A 20,471-nucleotide genomic window follows, 5' to 3' on the forward strand; every position below is an offset into this window, starting at 1 on the left:
GCCTTCTTAAAGGAAAACTAACAGATCTGTGAGAGCCAGACTTCTTCCTGATTGGTAGGTGATGAAATACTTAATTGAGTTGCATTTTATTTCATGAAATATTTAAAAATCATATGATGTGATATTCAGGTTTTATTTTTAGATTCTGTCTCCCACAGTTGAAGTGTACCTACAATAAACATTACAGATCTCTCCATTCTTTGTATGTGAGAAAACTTGCAAAATTGACAGTGTATCAAGCACTTATTTTCCTCACTGTATGTATATTTCCATACACACAGCTCTGCTATATATGCACATTTCCACCTACACACTGCGCTGCTGCATAAGAACATTTAGATGCACTATTGGATTGCTACTCACTTGGGTGCATCGTGAGGCAACAGTGGAATCGTTTTCGTTTAAATGTCCGTGCTGGTTTATTGGTGCTTCAGAAACCAGCCACAAGCAAAGGAAAAATAAACAGCCTCTTAGTGCAGGCAAAACAAAGTAAGCAATTCTTGACATAGTTTCTTCAGAGCCAGTCCACATCACACAGACTTGATAGCATCCAGTGCACCGTCTCAGTATGGATATAACACTTAGACGCCTTCTCCCTCAACACACAGCAACCATGTGTCAAACAACAGACTCCATTTTAACATGTGAACAACACTCTGAGGTGGGGTAAGTGGTCAGCCAGACACAGCCATCACTCAGGCTGCCCATAAAAGCTGGCCCAGATGCACCAAACAAGTCTCTTTGTGCTACGTGCACTAGAGCAATACTCCAGGATTACATCACAGATGACAACCACCTCTGCGATACATACTACTACTACATCAACTATGTGTTTGGTAGCCACCTTACAACACACACAGCTCTGCTACATATACAGTAAGTATGTCCATAAACACACTCCTGTGCAACATATGAACATTTTCATACACACATTGCTCTGCTACATACGAACACTTTCATACACACTGTTCTGCCACATATGAACACTTCCGTACACACATTGCTCTGCTACATATAAACTATTCCATACACACACTGTTCTGCTACATATAAACATTCCATACACACATTGCTCTGCTACATATGAACACTTCTATACACACATTGCTCTGCTACATATGAACACTTCCATACACACACTGCTCTGCTACATATGAACACTTCCATACACACATTGCTCTGCTACATATGAATATTTCCATACACACACTGTTCTGCTACATAGGAACACTTCCATACACACATTGCTGTGCTACATATGAACATTTCCATACACACATTGCTCTGCTACATATGAACACTTTCGTACACACATTGCTGTGCTACATATGACCATTTCCATACACACATTGCTCTACTACATATGAACACTTCCATACACACACTGCTCTGCTATATATGATTTATTTCATATACACATCTCTGCTACATATGTACATTTGCTCACATATGCACAGCTACACACACACACTACCCTGTTTTTCAGATACTTTCAGATCATGTGATCGATTGCATGGCCTGAAAGGTCCTAGAGTTAGATGGGTGGAAGGTCCTTCAGCTACTCAGGATATGCAGCCTCTATAAATGTCCTAGTAGTTTTTTTCCCCCTACAATTCAATGATCACGTAGATCAGTGTGGGGCAGAGGAGAGAGCCATTTGCTCAGTTATCGTGAAGGAGGCGGTGTCAGTATTTTCCTCATTCACAGTAAGTTGTCTCCCGACTATAAGACATGCACACTTTTTTAGCAAGAAAAAAAGCTCGCTAAAAAGTGCCTTATAATCCAAAAAATACAGTACGTTTGGAAAATTCTTATTTGTTGAATTTCTAGCTATGATAAAACTTTATTGGATGAAAAAAGACAATAAAAACGGTTATGCGGAGTTTTACAACTTATGAAAGTCTATGAGAAAAATTTACAAATAGAACTTCAACTCTGAGGTGGAGGACATATGCACATTCAAACTTAGCCTTAAAGCAGTTGTTCAGGCTTTTCACAAAAATCTGATAAACCATAACGCAAAAGAGGGAGTAGAAAGACCTGTTTAAAATATAATAAAAATACCAAATTTTATTAATATTACATATCATAGAAAATTAATTATTTGAACAACACATTGTTCAAAATATAAAGGACATGAACAGTGACAAAGTAAGAGGTATAAATAATTCGTTTTAGGACTGGGTATAGAAACCACCATGGTTACTTACCGGTAGCCGTTTTTTACGGAACCCATAACAGCACACCTGAGAGAGGGATCCGCCCCGCCAGTAGAGGAACCTACTGAAATATAAGGGGCGGCACCTCTCTCCCACTTCAGCTGGTTACAGAGCATGAGAGGACTTCCCGGTTAGTTACATGTTTATCCAACACCACATCACACAAATACACCCTACTAACGTTCACACCCATACGGTGAAAAAAAGGGGGGGGGGAATATACGGGTGCTGTCATTGGTTCCGGAAAAAACGGCTACCGATAAGTAACCATGGTGGTTTTCCCTTCACCCATGACAGCACACCTGAGAGATTTTTGGAGACTTCGAAACACCTTAGGGAGGGACCACCACTTGCAGCACCCTTCTACCAAAGGTTAAGTCAGCAGAGGAGGATAGATTTAATCTACAGTATCTAAAGAAGGTTGATGGTGAGGCCCAGGTAGCGGCCTTACAAATTTGGTCTATTGATACCTCTGCGTTTTTGGCCCAGGAGGTCACCACGGCTCTAGTGGAATGAGCCTTGATGCCATCAGAAATCGGAATGCCAACAGCTGAGTAGGCTACACTAATGGCCTCCCTAATCCATCTGGCAATGGTCCCCTTTGACACTTCGTAACTTTTTCTGGCACCCTGGAAGTCTACAAATAGGGACTGGGACCTCCTCCCCTGGCTAGTCACTGATATATATTCTAGCAGGGCCCTTTTAACATCTAATTTGTGGAATTTCTCCTCCCCTGGGTTTTTTGGATTCTCACAGAAGGAGTGGAGGACAATTAGATAGATATCGGGGTCTGTTTTAACACAACCCTGTCCTGGTACACCTGGGTATAAGGTGGATTCACTGAAAGGGCCTGCAAGTCAATTATTCTACGGGCCGATGTAAGGGCCACTAATATGATGGTATTTAGGGTAAGATATTTTATAGCCAGTTGTTGAATTGGTTCAAATGGCTCTTTTGTAAGGGCTTCTAACACCAGGTTTAAATCCCACGGGGCTATTCTTGGTAATGGGATAGGTCTGGACCTATGGCTGGATTTAATGAATCTAGCTACCCATCTGTTTGCTGCTAAGTTGTAGTTGTATAGTGCGGGCACCTGAACTTTAAGGGTATTTACCGCTAGTCCCAGCTGTAATCCTGCTTGTAAGAATTCCAAGATGGCCTTAATCGGGGGCTTTTGGTCTAACGGCTTCACCAGGAACTTATTCCATGTTCTGCCATATATATTAGTTGTTACTGGCTTTCAACTTTTCAACAGTGTAGCCACCAACCCTGGAGAAAACCCTCTATCCATTAAAAGTGACCTTTCAAATTCCACGCCGTTAGATGGAATCCCTTGACCTGCGCGTGGAATATTGGACCCTGAGTTAGCAGGTCTGGGATCTCTGGTAGTACCCATGGATCCGAGAGGGACATCATCTGCAGCAGCGAGAACCAGGGCCTTTTCGGCCAAAACGGGGCTATTAAGATCACTATGGTTTGATCTTTCCGGATTTTCCTCACAACTGTTGGGATCAGAGCCACTGGGGGAAACGCATAAGCTAGTTTGAAATTCCACGGGATTTGCAATGAGTCCACCGCCCATGGTTTTTCTTTTGGGTTTAATGAACAAAACCTCTCTACTTGTCTGTTGCTTTTGTTGGCAAAGAGGTCTACTACCGGTTCCCCCAAAAGTTGTTCTATCTTCTGAAAAACTAACTGATTTAGGGTCCATTCCCCCTGCTTTAGTATATTGTGGCTCAGGAAGTCAGCTTCTATGTTTTCTACCCCTCTTACATGGAGTGCCATCAGGGAGAGTAGGTGTCGCTCTGCTCTGTGAAAAATGTCGCTGGCCTCCTTTATTAGGGAGTGTGACCTTGTTCTCCCCCTGGTGATTGATGTACGCCACTGTTACTCTGTTGTTCGACATGACCTGGACATTGCGGCCGTTTAGAATGGGGATAAAGGTTTTTAAGGCTTTGTTTACTGCCCATAGTTCTCTCAAGTTGGAGCATGCGTTTTGCTCTTGAGGCCCCCAGGGTCCCTGGGCCGCATGACCCCTTAGGTGCGCTCCCCAGCCTGCGGAGCACGCATCTGTCAGAATTATGTCGGTCACTGGTCTGTCCCATAGTATCCCTGTCAGGTTTGTCCTGTCCATCCACCATCTGAGAGAGTTTTGACCTCGAAGGAAAGCTCCAGCCTTCCTTCTAAACGCCCTCTCAGCGATTTTTGTGCTGACAGAATTTCTCCCTGAAGCTGTCGAGTGTGGAATTGTGCCCACCTGACCACCGGAATACACGCTGTCAGGGTGCCTAGCAAGGACATTGCGCTTCTCAGGGTCATGTGAGGTTGGTCTAGGGCCGCCAATCTCATATTTCGCACCTTTTCCACCTTGGCCTCTGGCAACAGACAAGTTTGTTGTTCTGAGTCCAGGATGAACCCTAAAAAAATCTGTCCCTTTAGGGGTTGTAGCTTTGATTTTTTGATGTTTACCATCCACCCCAGTCTTTGTAGGGTGTCTGTTACTCTTTCCACGTGCGCCGTGCAATGGTCTTCTGAGCTGCCCACTATTAGGAAGTCGTCCAAATAGGGTATTATGACAGTGTTGTGGAATCGGAGGAAGGCTGTCATCTCCGCTATGACTTTGGTAAACACTCTCGGGGCTATGGATATGCCGAATGGAAGGGCTCTGAATTGAAAATGTCTGAGATTGCCCTGGATGTAGAGAGACACTCTTAAGTATCTTTGATAACCTGGGTGAATCGGTATGTGATAGTATGCATCCTTTAGATCGACTACAGCCATAAAACAATTGTGGTGTAGCAGTTTTATGGCTGTAGTTACCGACTCCATTTTGAAGGTCTGATTTTTTATCCATTGATTGAGGCCTCTGAGGTTTATGATTGTTCTCAATGACTGGTCCGTTTTTTTTTTTTTTTATCAGGAAGAGGGGTGAGTAGAATCCCGTTCTCTCCTGTCCGCTCGGGTCTTGTCTAGCAGACTTAAGATTTCTGACTCCAGGGCCAATTGTTCTTCTATCCTCTTCCTGACAGGGGTCACAACAAATGATGCTCTCGGCCGCTGAAAAAACGGGATTTTGAGGCCGTCTCTTATGATGTTTAAGATCCAGGCATTGGAAGAGATACCTTCCCAGGCCTGGGAAAAAAGCATCAGTCTTCCCCCTACCGGAATGCTGGCGTTATTGTGGGGATTTTTTGGAGGATGAGGTGGCTCCTCCGAACATGAATCCGGACTCCTTTTTCTTTTTGTCCTCCCATTATCTCCTATCCCCCGGAGGACGGCCCCTGTTGAATTTTCCTCTCCGAAAGAACGGCCTTCTCTGATCCACTGGAAACCTTGAGAAGCCCTTCTTTCTGTCACTTGCTTTTTCCAAGATGTTATCCAGATTTTTACAAAATAAAAAATGACCATCACATGGGAGAGAGCATAACTTAGCTTTAGACTGTAGATCCCCTGGACAGCCTATAAGCCAAAATGCGCGCCTTGCGGCGTATGATAACCCTGCTGCTCTAGCCGTCAGTCTCATGGAATCAGCGGAGGTGTCGGCTAAAAAAGCTGCCGCTCCGTGCAGAAGGTACATGGGCGCCAGAATTTTTTCCCTCAAGACTATTGAAGCAAGTTTCTCTTCCAGCTGTTGTAGCCAAATCATTAAGGAACGTGCTGTGCAGGTGCCGGCTATTGCTGGTTTTAGACCTCCTGCTGCTGCTTCTCACGTATGCCTTAAGTAGGAATCCGCCTTTTTATCTAGCGGGTCTCTAAGTACTCCTGAGTCTTCCAGGGGCTGGGCCGATTTTTTGGATGACCTGCACACCGCTGCATCAATCTTTGGGACCTTATCCCACATCTCCGTGTCCTTATGTTCAAAGGAGTACCTCCTTTTAGAGGAGGAGGGAAGTGCTCCTGATCTCTCAGGCTTCTTCCATTCTCTTTCAATGAGTGCTTGGACTTTCTCATTGACTGGAAAGGTATGTTTCTTCCTTTCCTGTAGACCCCCGAACATGACATCTTCCAGGGACTTATGTTGTGGGTTCATTTTCCCCTTCACCGTCGATGTCTGATGAACTCCCTCTTCTGGTGAAGGAAGGTAGTGAGGCTGATTACCAAACAACTGATCTGGTAGATGATGACTGGGTAACAGGAAATTCTGACTGGATATAAGGCAGCCAACTCCCTTCTGAGTCGCTGGTGATTTCTCTGCTGGATTCATGGAGACCAGTCTGTTTCCTGCTTCCCAAAGATAAGTTTTTGCTCTGCTAGTGAACTTATTAGTTTTGTTTTGTTTACCTTGTTTTTTGGAGTTCAGCCATCCCCGGTCGGGGGTGTGCTGAGTTCCATTTTTGTCTCTGATCAGTTTGTCTCTGTGCTCTGTCTTCAGAATTTACCTGAGTGCTGATATAGTCTTTTTGAAGTCCTAGCGACTTCAGGGCCTGGTTTTCCTATCAGACGATTGGGACATTTTTTGGTAGGGTTTTTTACGGATTGCAGACAGCAGCTTTTCTATCCTGTCCTTTTTAGTTAGCTTGGGCCGCATCGTTTGCTCAACCTATCTTTCTATCTGTGTTAGTGTTTTCATCTTGCTTCACCGTCATTATATGTTGGGGGCTGCCTATTGCTTTGGGGTCTGCTCTGGGGCAGTTTAGATTTCTCCATTCTTTCTTTAGGCCTATTTAGTTCTCCGGCTGTGATCGAGGGGTCTAGGGCATCGTAGGAACCCCTCACGGCTACTGTTAGTTGTTGTGGATAGAATCAGGGGTCTGCAATCCGATAGCTACCAACCTCTCCGGTTTTCTGGACTTAGCTTGTATTTTTGTTTTTTCCTCCTTCGGTGACTCATTCATAACAGACTTAGCTGTTTTTTCCTCCTGTAGGCCCATTGTTACTCTGATGGCCTTGAGGAGAGCATCCGTAGCCTCTACTGGAAAACACGGCTTGCCCCCCATGTCGCTATCCGAGGAGGAGGATGGGTGTTCGGCCTGAGATAGGGCCGAGGAAGAGTCTGAGAAAGAGCTAGGGGAGTTTTTCCTACTCTTTTGCTTTTTCTTTAACAATAGTTTAAGTGAGCCTTCCACCTCTGACCTGATCACCGATCTGAGGTTGGTTACAAAGCTCGGCGCCTCCTCCGCCATGGTTCACCGGATGCAGTCGGCACAAAGGTCCTTCTGCCAATCTCTCGCTAGGGGGCTTCTACATATGGCACAATCTCTATTGTTCCTCTTTCTCCCTGCTTTTTGGGCTTTTCCTAAGGAATTTAACACACAAGAAGGACCCCTATTAACACCATACTAACATTCACAGAGATCACTCAGCACCCGTAAAATAGGGTACCGGACTCGGAGGCTGTGGTGGAGCAGGTGACCTATGCTCTCTGGACATCGAGGAGTCTCCCGACCTGTGGCTCGGGCGACTGCTGCTTTTGCCGCTTGAATGGCTGTCTTGTTTGTGAGCCGAGGTTTGTGAAGGAGGCAGAGATGGTGGAGACGGCGACCGTTCCTGCTCTGACCCCATGGTTTACCTGGCCGCACTGACGTCCTCCTCCTTTAAGTAGGTCCGGCCCGGTGAGTTTCTTTTTTCCCCCTCCCCCTGCGACCGCCGGCCGAGCGCTATCCTTTTCCATGCGGCCGGTGTCGCACCAGGCGCCATATTGCCATCGCATTTCTGACGTCATCCGGCGCGCTCCCAGGATGCCCTGCGCCTCTGACGTCAGTGGCCGGAAAACGCCCCCGGCTCTCCCATGCTATGTGTTGTGAGGGAGACGGCCCGGGGGCGCGCGAGGGGATGGAGGCACGGTGGAGCGCCCCGGAGCATAGAGGCCGCCAGCCGCACCCGCACGAACCCGGAGCCCCAAGGAGACTCTGGGGACTGCGCTACCTGGAAACTGACGGCCGGTGCTACAGGTAAGATGACCTGTTCTTCCTGCGTCGGGACGGCCCTGCGTCTCTTCATCCATGACAGGCACCGCCACTGTCAGTCTGGGTTTCCCTTCCATGGACAGGAACCCAACTGAAGCGGGGGAGAGGTGCCGCCCCTTATATTTCAATAGGTTCCTTTCCTGGTGGAGCGGAGCCCTCTCAGGTGTGCTGTCGTGGGTGAAGGAAAAAACCCCAGTATAAAAAAAAATATATATATATATATATATATATATTGCACAAAAGTGTCCCAGTAAATATATGGCCACTTAAAATTGGAGGAAAATTTAATGACTTTAATAACATTCATTCATTATCAGCGATCACCTGTAAACAACATTATTTACTCCAAATTATTAAGGTGCCATAACACAATCACAAAGGGGAATTCTTACCCAAATAAGTCCAGATATACCACACACAAAGCAGCCCCAACGCGCATTTCGCGTGGGCTTCCTCAGGGGGCTGAGGAAGCCCACGCGAAACGCGCATTGGGGCTGCTTTGTGTGGTATATCTGGACTTGTTTGGGTAAGAATTCCCCTTTGCGATTGTATTATGGCGCCTTAATAATTTGGAGTTAATAATGTTGTTTACAGGTGATCACTGATAATGAATGAATGTTATTTAAGTCATTACATTTTCCTTCAATTTTAAGTGGCCATACATTTACTGGGACACTTTTGTGCAATATATATATATTTGTATACTGGAGTTTTCTATACCCAGTCCTTACACAAATTATTTATACCACTTACTTTGCCACTGTTCATGTCCTTTGTATTTTGAACAATGTGTTGTTCAAATAACTAATTTTCTATGATATGTAATATTAATAAAATTTGGTATTTTTATGATATTTTAAACAGGTCTTTGTACTCCTTCTTTTGCGTTATGGTTTATCAGTCTTGAGTATTCCTGTTACCTTATATGGTGGCATTATAGCATTTGTTTTTTGGTTGTTTTCACAAAAATCTGCAGTATTGGAGATATCATAATAGCTACTCTTCACCCATCAGCTCAGAGACAACTACAAATTTGAGATGGGGCCTACAGACGGGAAACTTGTGAAATTGCAGAATACAAGTCATATAATGGCTAAAAATAATGTTATTCCTCAAGTATATAGAGGTATACAGGACAGCTTATTCTGTAATGGCACCTAAAACAATAAGCTACGCTATAAGAAGCATTAAGGGGTAAATTACGAAAACACAATTTTTTTGGTTGTGTTTGACTTACCATGTCATTCTTGTTTTCCAGGAAGATACTAAGCTTCTTAAGAAAAGACACAACAAGAATAAGTAGTTCAAAATTATCTCTGTCTAGAGCTTTTACCAGCATATGGACAATATTCTTGTTTCTCATCTTCAGTTCGGTGCGAGTATCTTCAGCAAGGTTTAGCAACAGGTAGAGAGCAACTAAAAAAAAAAAAAAAAAACTACTTAGATTTGGTTATGAAACTTTGAGAATTTCCCATAATCTACACAAAAAGATTACATTTAGGGGTGGCAGGATGCAGGCAAACACACCACTACCACAGAAAGACTGAAAAGTACAGTATAGCCCTATAAAATCTAACGTTTTTCCTAATGATGACGATATGCAATCTGCCTTGACCGATTTAATCCTTTTCTAGACTTGGTCCATTAAAATCATGTTTTTTAAGAGCAAAATTTTGTCTTTTAGAACAGGGTTCCCCAACTCCAGTCCTCAAGGCCCACCAACAGATCGTGTTTTCAGGATTTCCTTAGTATTCCTCAGGTGATAATTGCTTCACCTGTGCAATACAAAGGAAATCCTGAAAACATGATCTGTTGGTGGGCCTTGAGGACTGGAGTTGGGGAACCCTGTTTTAGAAGACCATATGCTAAAAATAAGGCTGCATGGACATCACTTTTGAGCGTTCTTTGCCATCTCAGTCTCAGATGCTTCTGTCTGCTGCCCAGAAAAAAGGGATTCAGACAAAATCCAGGTGGAGCCATTGAAAAAAATGTAAACTTTGCCTCTTTAGAATCAACAGCTCTTTTGAAGGTTTCATCGAAATGCCCTTTTTCTGACACCGAGATGGAACCCCAAATGGAGGCAGCAAAACAAGACACGATCATGCTGTGCAACAAGCCTTAATCCTGTTTTTTCCATATTTCATACTTTGGCCAAATATTTACTGTATTTTCCTTTTTTTTTTTTAAAGATTGGGCTTTAAAGCAAAACGATGACAAAACCAGTATCCTTTAATTTTTTTCATCCTTTCCAAAAGTTTGATGGAGGGGAAAATAGGGGAAAAAAAGTAAAATAATGCATATTTGTATTTCCCTTTAATAAATTGCCCAGTCCAAGAAATTCTGATAAATTGCTAATCATCTATTACTGTTAAAAACTAATTTCTCTAATTCTCCCATATAAAGCAATACTAAATGTAACAGTCATGTACAATTAGGTTTAGAAATATTTGGACAGTGAATCTTGGTGATTTTGGTCTGTGTGCCACTTTTTTTTTAATTTAAAATGAAACAACTAAGATACAATTGAATTGTATACTTTCAGGTTTAATTAAAGGGAACCTGTCATGCACATTTTATGTTTTAAACTGCCCCCAGTGTGTTAGTGTGCATCACTAACATAGTTTTCTCAAATAAATGCTCCCAGTAGATACAGTATATCTAAATAACACTTGGTCTCATTAGTACATTGCATCACATTGCGTCATAGCAACGACCTCTGAAATCCCAGACTTGTGCACTGCCAATCAGCACCCCGTGCATGCGCACTGAATCTGGGTGTGCGCCCCCAGCTTCTTTTCACATGTGCGCATGCTCTGCGATGGCGAGCATGAAGACAGCGGAATGCAGAGTGCGTGTGCTCACAACAATCATGTGGCCAAGACTTACTCCGGAGCATGTGCACAGATGAAAAGAAGCTAGGGACGTACACCCCAATTCAGTGCCCATACACAGCGAGCTCATGGGCAGGGCGAAAGAGCGAGATTTCAGAGGTCACTGCGGTAATCAGGCCAGTCATGGCAATCAATCACAATGCAATGGGCGTGAATAATTTTTAACAGGACCACAACTGACTGTGACTGAATTGGTAAAAAGCACCACCCCTATGACTGAAACTAAAGGTATGTGATGTAATCTACTAATCAGACCAAGTAAAATCCTACAAAAGAATTGTGCAATAAAGACAAAGTAATGAAATATATTAAAAAATATATATTTTATTAGTGTATATAATGAATAATAAAATAATAATAGTTGAAATAAATGGAGCACGTTTGATGAATATTTTAACATAAGATTCAAATAGGACAGGATAATCCGGTAAATAGGCCACAAGAGCCAAAAAATCGTGCCAATAAATATAAAAAAATATATACAGTAATTCATATAGCACCTTAATGAAAACATAAATATCAAAAATTCCCTGTAGTGTGTAGTTTCAAAAATGTCAAATAAAATAAAAAACAAATATGTGCAGCAGTAATCTGCAGTAAAGTGACTGAGTGCTAAAATATTAATAAACAATAATGCATGAAATAAAATTTAAGCACAATCAAAAATCTATGCAACAAGATCCAAAATAAGGCAAAAATGTCTGCCACAAAAGTGACAAAGTGCTGGAATAAATAATCCACTAGTAGTAGAATAGATGTGGAACGTGCTGCAGTGCATAAAGATAAGGTGCTGCTATGAGAAACAGATAAAGAGTTAATCCAGGGGCATAATTTATCTAAATCAAACGTGCTGCCAGGTCCCTACGCGCGCTTTGGCGCTAGCCTTCCTCCGGGGGGGGGGGGGTCTTTATTGCACAATTCTTTTGTAGGATTTTATTTCAATCTTGTGCTTGACTTTTATTTTTAGACACAATTTGTTCCATCTTTGATAATTATAAACAGACCAAGTGTTTTATTTACACAGATCTGTTGGGAGCTTTTCTTTGAGCAAACAATGTTAGTGATGCACATTGCAGCAATAGCACATTGGGGGCAGTTTAAAACACAAAAAGGACATGACATGTTCCCTTTAAAAGGGGTTGAACAAAATTATACTGTGAAATGTTTATGAATTGCATCCATTTTTCTGCAAAGCCTCCTCATTTCAGGGGCTCTAAAGTAATTGACAAATTAATGTTACCATAAATAAAATGTAATTTTAATACTTTGTAGAGAATACTTTACCAGGCAATGATTGCCTGAAGTCTGAAAGCCATGTACATCGCCAAACGCTGGGTTTCCACCTTTGTGGTGCTTTGTCAGACCTTGAGGCTATGTGCACACGCTGCGGTTTTTGCTGCAGTTTCACTGCGGTTTTGGCCGCAGCAGAACTGCAGCAGTTCTGCAGACAGTGTACAGTAGCATGTTATCCTATGGGATTTACATTCTGCTGTGCACATGCTGCGGATTTTTAACTGCGGAAAAGCTGCGGTTTTGAATCCGCAGAAAGAAATGACATGTCACTACTTTTCTGCGGATTCTGCTGCGGTTTACCATCTCCTCCATTGTAGAGGTGATAAACCGCAGGGAAAAACCGCAGGCCAATCCGCAGGTAATACCGCAGGTCATTTTACCGGAATTCATCCGGCTGCTTCTGTCATATCACCGTGCATGCCATCACAATGCCTCCACCATTGTTTACAAAGTATGTGGTATGCCGAACATAAGCTGTTCTCAGGCTGAGTGCAGACGTACTTTTTGGCCCTGCGGATTTTTCCGCGCAGAATGGAAGAAATCCGCAGGTCAAATGACCTGCATTTTTCCTGCGGATTTCTTCCATTTTTCCTGCGGTTTTATTGCGGTTTTTGTGCGGTTTTCCACTGCGGTTTTCCCACTGCGGATTTGGTGACAGGGGAGATGGAAAACCGCACAAAAGAAGTAACATGCTGCGGATTTTGTACCACAGGAAAATCGCGCGGAAAAATCCGCAGCGTCTGCACAGCGTTTTTTTTTTCATTGATTTTAAGGCTACTGTACATCACAATGCGGATATGCAACGTTTCTGCGTGGTAAAATCCGCTGCGGATCCGCTGCAAATCTGCATCATGTGCACACAGCCTAAGACTTCTCCATAGTTTGTTCTTCCCAACATCCGGGTACAGATTGATCTTCATTTCATCCATCCAAAGAATATTTTTTCAAGAATTGGGCTGGTTTCTTTAGATTTTTTTGGTAAAGTCTAATCTCACCTTTCTATTTTAAAGGCTGATTAACGCTTTGTACCTTGTAGTGAACCCTCTGGATTTGCTCTCATGTCAACTTCTTTTCATGGTAAATGCAGATACTGAAACACCTACTTCCTGGGCAGTGTTCTTAATTTGGACAGATGTTGTGAAAGGTTTTCCTTCACCACTGGAAAGGATTCTGCTGTCATCCACTACTGTTGTCAGCTTAATTGTCTGGACTCTCTTGTATAAACCTTTTTCCTTTCTGGCCTCGGGGGGTTAATATGGAGTTTTGCCCCGGTGGCCGCTGGTGTTACTACAACTGTAGTTGGTTGGCTGCTGGGTTTTTGCCCCCGGTGGCCGCTGGTGTTACTACAACTGTAGTTGGTCGGCTGCTGGGTTTTTGCCCCCAGTGACCGCTGGTGTTACTACATGTTTAATTAGTCAGCAGGTGGTGACCTCCCCCTTCCTTCCTATAAAAGGTCATCAGCTGCTGCTGCTTCCTGTTGGTAATACTGGTAATTTGCTAACCAACCTTTGAGAAGAGAGGAGCTATCTAGAGCAGTGCTTTTTGCAGCTTATCTGGAGCAGTGGAGTTGCTGCTGGATGCTGATCGGGTGCCTTTCTCTGCTGCTTGGAGCTTTGGCAGCAGATAAAGCTAAGTTTGGGTTTTTAGTTGCTTTAACCCTGTGGTGTCTGTTTTATTTTCCCTTGTGTGTTATTGGGTGCAGTTCACTTTATTCCCTGTCTCACCTCCTGGGGAGGGGGTTGTGGGTTTAGCTCAGGGCTAAACAGGAGATAGGGACAGGTCGGGGACTTGGGCCTCACTACCATCAAGTGTACCCCCAAGTTAAGGAAAGTCAGCGCACCTCCTTAGCCTGAGGGGCAGTTCAGGGGTCCAGGTTCCACGTCTCCTGTTTTTTCCCTACTGCCCCGTGACATTAATGATGGTCTGTTTCTCTTCCATTGAGAGCTCCTTTGACAGCACGCTGTGGGTTCACAGCAACAGTTTTCAAATGTAAATATCACTCACACCTGGAATCGGCTCAAGACTTTTTAATTGCTTTATTGAATATGGATTAACAAGGGAATAGCCCATGCAGCCCATTAAAGTGCTTTTGAGATAATTGTCGAATTACTTGTGATCCTTTTAAAGAGAGGCAGCTAAATATTAAAGACTTGTAATTTCTAAACCCTTACTTTAATTAGGATATGACTAGCCTGATAGGGAAGATGAGAGTCTGTAATTTAAGCCTATATTGATTATATTACTGTACGTTTTGGACAGCTAAAATGCCAAAACTTTTCACTGTCCAAATATTTCTGGACCTAACTGTAGGTAGGTAAAAGTTCATAAAACATCAGAGAAAGTCATTAAGTTGTTCTAGCATATCTACTGCCTTCAGTGCAATGTGAGACCTGTAACTGGATGCCATTTTTATGCAATGAGATGGATTGATAATCCATGTATATTGTACAATCACTGGCAAGAACACTCATTTCCAACTAACCTTACCTATGACTTGTATGTGAACTGTGGAATTGTAAAGCGTTGCAGAATATGTTGGCGCTATATAAATAAAGATATTTATTATTATTTTTCACTAAACTGTATAAACATGCCAGCGATTATCGCTCATCAAGTAACTGGATCTTGAATGCTGCATAAAAATCATTGGTATCAGCAACACAACAACATGGTACTGTAATGGGACAGAACGATCCCAGCGACGATTGTTCTGTTCCCATCATAATTTGTCAACATGTGCAAACAGGACAGTAAACCAGTGTTAATCAACTTGTACAACCCCAATTCCCCAAATTTTGGGAAACTAAAATTTTAAGAGAACAAAAATGCAATGATTTGTAAATCTCTTACAGCCATGTTTTATTCATAGCAGAACATAAAGTTGACAACTTCTCAACAGCATATGTTGTTCTAAAACCTCTACATAACATATAGGGATTTAGTTCTTTGGTAGTTGGCAGCGTTCACAAAGGCATGCAATTTCTTGTCCAAACAGGAAGGTTTATTAATGTGATAAACTTCCAGCATAATAAAAAAAAAAAAAACAAAGAGCCCATACAGCAGTATGGAAAAACAGAGCTGTTTAGCTGCTCAGTATTCAAAAGTCCAAAAATTGACCTCTTGCAGACTACAAGCAACTTATACTGCTCCTTCACCTTGCATACACAGACCCAAATACCAGAGATGTTTGCACCTCTACTCCTAGACAAGGACATCCCTTTTAGACCAGCTGCATCTCCTGGATTTTTTGGGTAGGAATGACTAATTCCACCCATATTAACTAATCATTCCTAAGGGCCCCGTCACACATAGCGACGCACCAGCGATCCCGACAACGATATGACCTTGTCAGGATCGCTGGTGTGTCACTACATGATCTCTGGTGAGCTGCCAAACAGGCAGCTTCACCAGCGATCAGGACAGCGACACGCGGGTAACAAGCGACGCACGCTTAGTTACCTACTGCGTACCTTAGTTACCAGCGCGCTGGTGCAGGGAGCTGGTAACCAAGGTACACATCGGGTTTCTAAGCGGCGCACGGCACTTAGAAACCCAATGTGTATCTTGGTTACCAGCACCAGCTCGATGATCTCCCGCCTCCAACGATCAAAAAAATGTCCTGGTCATTCCAGAACGATCAGCGATACCCAGCAGGGGGGCCCGTCGCTGGTGTCACACACAGCGATCTCGCTGGTGAGATCGCTGTTGCGTCACAAACCTTGTGACTCAGCAGCGATCTCGCTAGCGAGATCGCAATGTGTGACGGGGGCTTAACACTCCTGGACTCATATATTGGTCTTATTAACCGTCTCATCACCTACTATCCAAGATTCTGCCAACTGCTTGTCTACAAATGCATAATGCTCAGAATTTATAGTGCCCTTGAATAGTGCAAGCTGCCTATGCCACAGGCACTAATGCAATTGCGATATCTACGGTTTCAATAAAGAATTTAATAGTTTGATTCATCTCACAACAGAACAGCTTTACATTTTTCTTCAGTTCATTTTAAGTCATCTTTGGCCCAGAGAAGACAGCAGTGTTACTGGACTGTGTTGATATTATTTATTATTATAGCAACATTTATTCCATGGCACTTTACAGGTGAAAAGGGGTGTACATCATATATATATATATATATATATATATATATATATATATATATATATATATATATATATATATATATATATATATATATATATATATATTATATATATATATAAAAAAAAAAAAAGTACAATGATTATGAACAATACAAGTCACCGACTGATACAGGAGGAAAGAGGACCCTGCCCGCAAGGGCTCACGGTCTACAAGAGATGGGTGAGGATTCAGTAGATGAAGGTAGAGCTGGTTGTGCAGTCGTATGGTAGAAAGAGGGTTACTGCAGATTGTAGGATTGTTGGAAGATGTAGTTCTTCAAGTTCATTTTGAATGTTTCACAGTAGGCGAGAGTCTGATATGTTTACAAATTTTCACAACTAGGGCCTGAAAATACATGGCACTTCCCAACTAATGCATACACCAAACAGATCAAGGAAGCATAATGTCATAAAATACAAATAGCTTTATTGAAACACATACAATAGACATGAACATGATAAAAGGAGATAGATATATCAGTGGGTATCACAAGTAGTAGAGTCTGATATGTTGTGGTAGAGAGCTCAAGAGTAGGGGGATGCACGAGAAATATTTTGTCAGTGATTGTGGGAAGAGGGGAGTAGAGAATGAGATCTTGTGACGATTGGAGGTTGCGTGCAAGTAAGCATTGGGAGACTAGGTCACAGATGTATGGAGGAGACAGGTTGTGGATGGCTTTGTATGCCAAGGTTAGGGTTTTGAACTGGAGTCTCTGGGCAATGGGGAGCCAGTGAATGGATTGACAGAGCGGAGAGGCCCGGGAATAGTAAGTGGAAAGGTGGATTAGTTGGTCAGAAGAGTTTAGGATATGAGGGGACCGAGAGTGTTAGAAGGGAAGCCACAGAGCAGAAGGTTGCACTAGATGAGGTGGGAGATGATGAGGGCATGCACCAGTGTTTTTACAGATTCATGGTTAAGGAATGTGGGGATCCGGGAAATATTTCTGAGTTGGAGTCGGCAGGAAGTGGTAAGGGCTTGGATGTGGTTTGAAGGAGAGATCAGAGTCAAGGATTACCCTGAGGCAGGGAGCTTGCAGTACTGTGGAGAGTGAGCAACCATAAACTTTGATGGATAGGTCTGTTTGGGGAGGTTGAGTGAGATGGGGGAAAAGATGACCAATTCTGTTTTGTCCATGTTTCTGTCACCCCCCACAGGCGTTTTTAAGTAAAAGAGCCACCTTGTGCAATACTAATGCTGTATTCTGTCAAGGTGGCTCTTATTTAGCGTCCCTTCCACCGCCGAAATTATAGTTTTTGAAAAAGAGAAAAGTTACAGACTCAAACCAGGATCACCTGAATATATAAATAATTTTATTGGATACAAACAAGACATAACCAGTTTAAAAACATTAAAAAGTCATAGAGACATGACAAATAACAAATCCTATTAGCCCAGAATAGATCTAAACAACTCCCCCAAACAAATGCCGCACACATGTAGTTAATGAAACCAATATCCTACATAACAATAAAGATCGGAACAATAAGTGTAAATGTCAGTTAAAATAGCAAACACATTATAGTCAACTAGATGGTGGCCCGATTCTATCGCATTGGGTATTCTAGAATCTCTGTTAAAATAAAAAATAGTTATATACTCTCCTTCCGACGGCCCCCGGACTCTGTCCCTCCTCTCACCACACTCCCGGCATCTTCCGGTTCTAGTAATGCTTTGCGCGAAACACCGCTGATGACGTCGCGCTCTCGCGAGAGTGACGTCATCTTCAGCCCTTCTCGCTACTGGGACCGGAACATGCCGGGAGCGTGGTGAGAGGAGAGAGAGTCCAGGCGCCCTCGGAAGGTGAGTATATAACTATTTTTTATTTTAACAGAGACTCTAAAATACCCGATGCGATAGAATCGGGTCACCATCTAGTGTATTATACTCCTGTTACACTCGGAGCTGCTGTCACTGTTCTGCTGTTACCTAATGTATTGTACTCCAGTTACTCCCAGAGCTGCAATCACTGTTCTGCTGTTACCTAATGTATTGTACTCCAGTTACACCCAGAGCTGCTGTCACTGTTCTGCTGTTATCTAATGTATTGTACTCCAGTTACTCCCAGAGCTGCAATCACTGTTCTGCTTTTACCTAATGTATTGTAGTCCAGTTACACCCAGAGCTGCAGTCACCATTCTGCTCTTACCTAATGAATTATACTCCTGTTACAGCCAGAGCTGCAATCACTGTTCAGATCTTACCAAATGTATTGTACTCAAGTTACACACAGAACTGCAGTCACTGTTCGGCTGTTACCTAATGTATTGTACTCCAGTTACACCCAGATCTGCAGTCACTGTTCTCCTGTTACCTAATGTACTCTTGTTACACCCAGAGCTGCAGTCACTGTTCTGCTGTTACCTAATGTAGTGTACTCCAGTTACTCCCAGATCTGCAGTCACTGTTCTGCTATTACCTAATGTACTCCTGTTACACCCAAAGCTGCAGTCTCTGTTCTGCTGTTACCTAATGTATTGTACTCCAGTTACTCCCAGAGCTGCAGTCACTGTTCTGCTTTTACCTAATGTACTGTAGTCCAGTTACACCCAGAGCTGCAGTCACCGCTCTGCTCTTACCTAATGTATTATACTCCTGTTACAGCCAGAGCTGCAGTCACTGTTCAGATCTTACCTAATATATTGTACTCCAGTTACACCCAGAGCTGCAGTCACTTTTCTGCTCTTACCTAATGTATTGTACGCAAGTTACACCCAGAGCTACAGTCACTGTTCTACTGTTACCTAATGTATTGTACTCCAGAATATGTAAAGGACTGTGCCTGTGTAATGAGCGACGCAGCAGTGATGCCTTTAACGGCTGTAATGTGCCTGTACAATAAGGGATGCGGCCATGTTGCCGTGACGACTAAGCGACTGTCGCTGATTGGTCACAGCCTAACTGCCGCGACCAATCAGCGACGCAGGATTTCGGTTACAGACAGACATGATAAGACAATTATATATATAGATAAATATGACCAATTAGTTCTGCCCAAAAAACGCTATAACAACATTTGTTTGCCTGACACAAACATGCAAATGTGAGCCATAGGAACGCACGATGAAAAAATCCCAATGGCTCCAACCACCATGTGTGGAGCAGCTAAATAAAGTTCACAATGCAAAGGAACAACTATTTCCAAAAAGTACAGAGTAAGAATGTCACATTTATTTTTCTCACACCTGCGCTGTAATATTCTTTCAGTGGTGCAGCAGGACCTGTGATGACGTCAGCACCATGTGACCAGTAGGGGCGGAGCTCACAAGAGCAGTGGTGCAGCAGGACCTGTGATGACGTCAGCACCATGTGACCAGTAGGGGAGGAGCTCACCAGAGCAGTGGTGCAGCAGGACCTGTGATGACGTCAGCACCATGTGACCCGTAGGGGCGGAGCTGAGTAGGGCAGCAGTGCAGCAAGACCTGTGGTGACGTCAGAATATTACAGCGCAGGCGCGAGGAAAATAAATGAATGCTGAGGAGGCGGCGCCAAATTCTAAAGCAGAACATGACTGACGTATGTGAGGCGTCTGTGTCCAGGGGGAAAAGACCTGCCCCCCTGTCAAATATCAGGTATGTCTGACCAATTTTAAAAACGATTATTTCGGCGGTGGAAGGGACGCTAAATAAAAGAGCCACCTTGACAGAATGCAGCATTAGTGCTGCACAAGGTGGCTCTTTTACTTAAAAACACCTGGGGGGGGGTTACAGGTTCCCTTTAAGTTTTAGAAATCTAGCAGAGGATGAGATAGCGGACAGACATTGTGCAATTCTGGTTAGTAAGGAGGTGATATTGTGTCCAGAGAGGTAGATCTGTGTTTGATTAGCATATAATTTTGCAATTCGTGGGACGCTATGAGCTGTAGATGAGCCAAACCGAAGGTGTAGATGGAGAAGAGCAGGGGTCCTAGAATTGCACCTTGGGGGACACCGACAGATGGGGGGCGAGATGAGGAGGTGGTATGCGACTGAGAGACGCTGAATGTTGGGTCTGTTAGTTATGAAGAGATGCAGGATAGG

General features: G+C 43.2%; 1 protein-coding gene across 3 annotated transcripts in view; it reads right to left on the minus strand.

Annotated features, from left to right (window-relative positions):
* The window catches only part of KIFAP3 (kinesin associated protein 3), a 687,730-nt gene that overhangs the window by 419,468 nt on the left and 247,791 nt on the right, over positions 1–20,471 (minus strand). For all 3 annotated transcript variants that reach the window (XM_073558012.1, XM_073558011.1, XM_073558010.1), the window contains exon 9: positions 9,363–9,541. In XM_073558012.1, the coding sequence (XP_073414113.1) occupies positions 9,363–9,541 (179 nt within the window). The remainder of the gene's footprint in view (positions 1–9,362; positions 9,542–20,471) is intronic.

The sequence above is a fragment of the Dendrobates tinctorius genome, unplaced genomic scaffold (genome assembly GCF_039654945.1).
Source record: "Dendrobates tinctorius isolate UK_male_01 unplaced genomic scaffold, ASM3965494v1 ptg000012l, whole genome shotgun sequence".
In the NCBI taxonomy this organism is placed as follows: domain Eukaryota; kingdom Metazoa; phylum Chordata; class Amphibia; order Anura; family Dendrobatidae; genus Dendrobates; species Dendrobates tinctorius.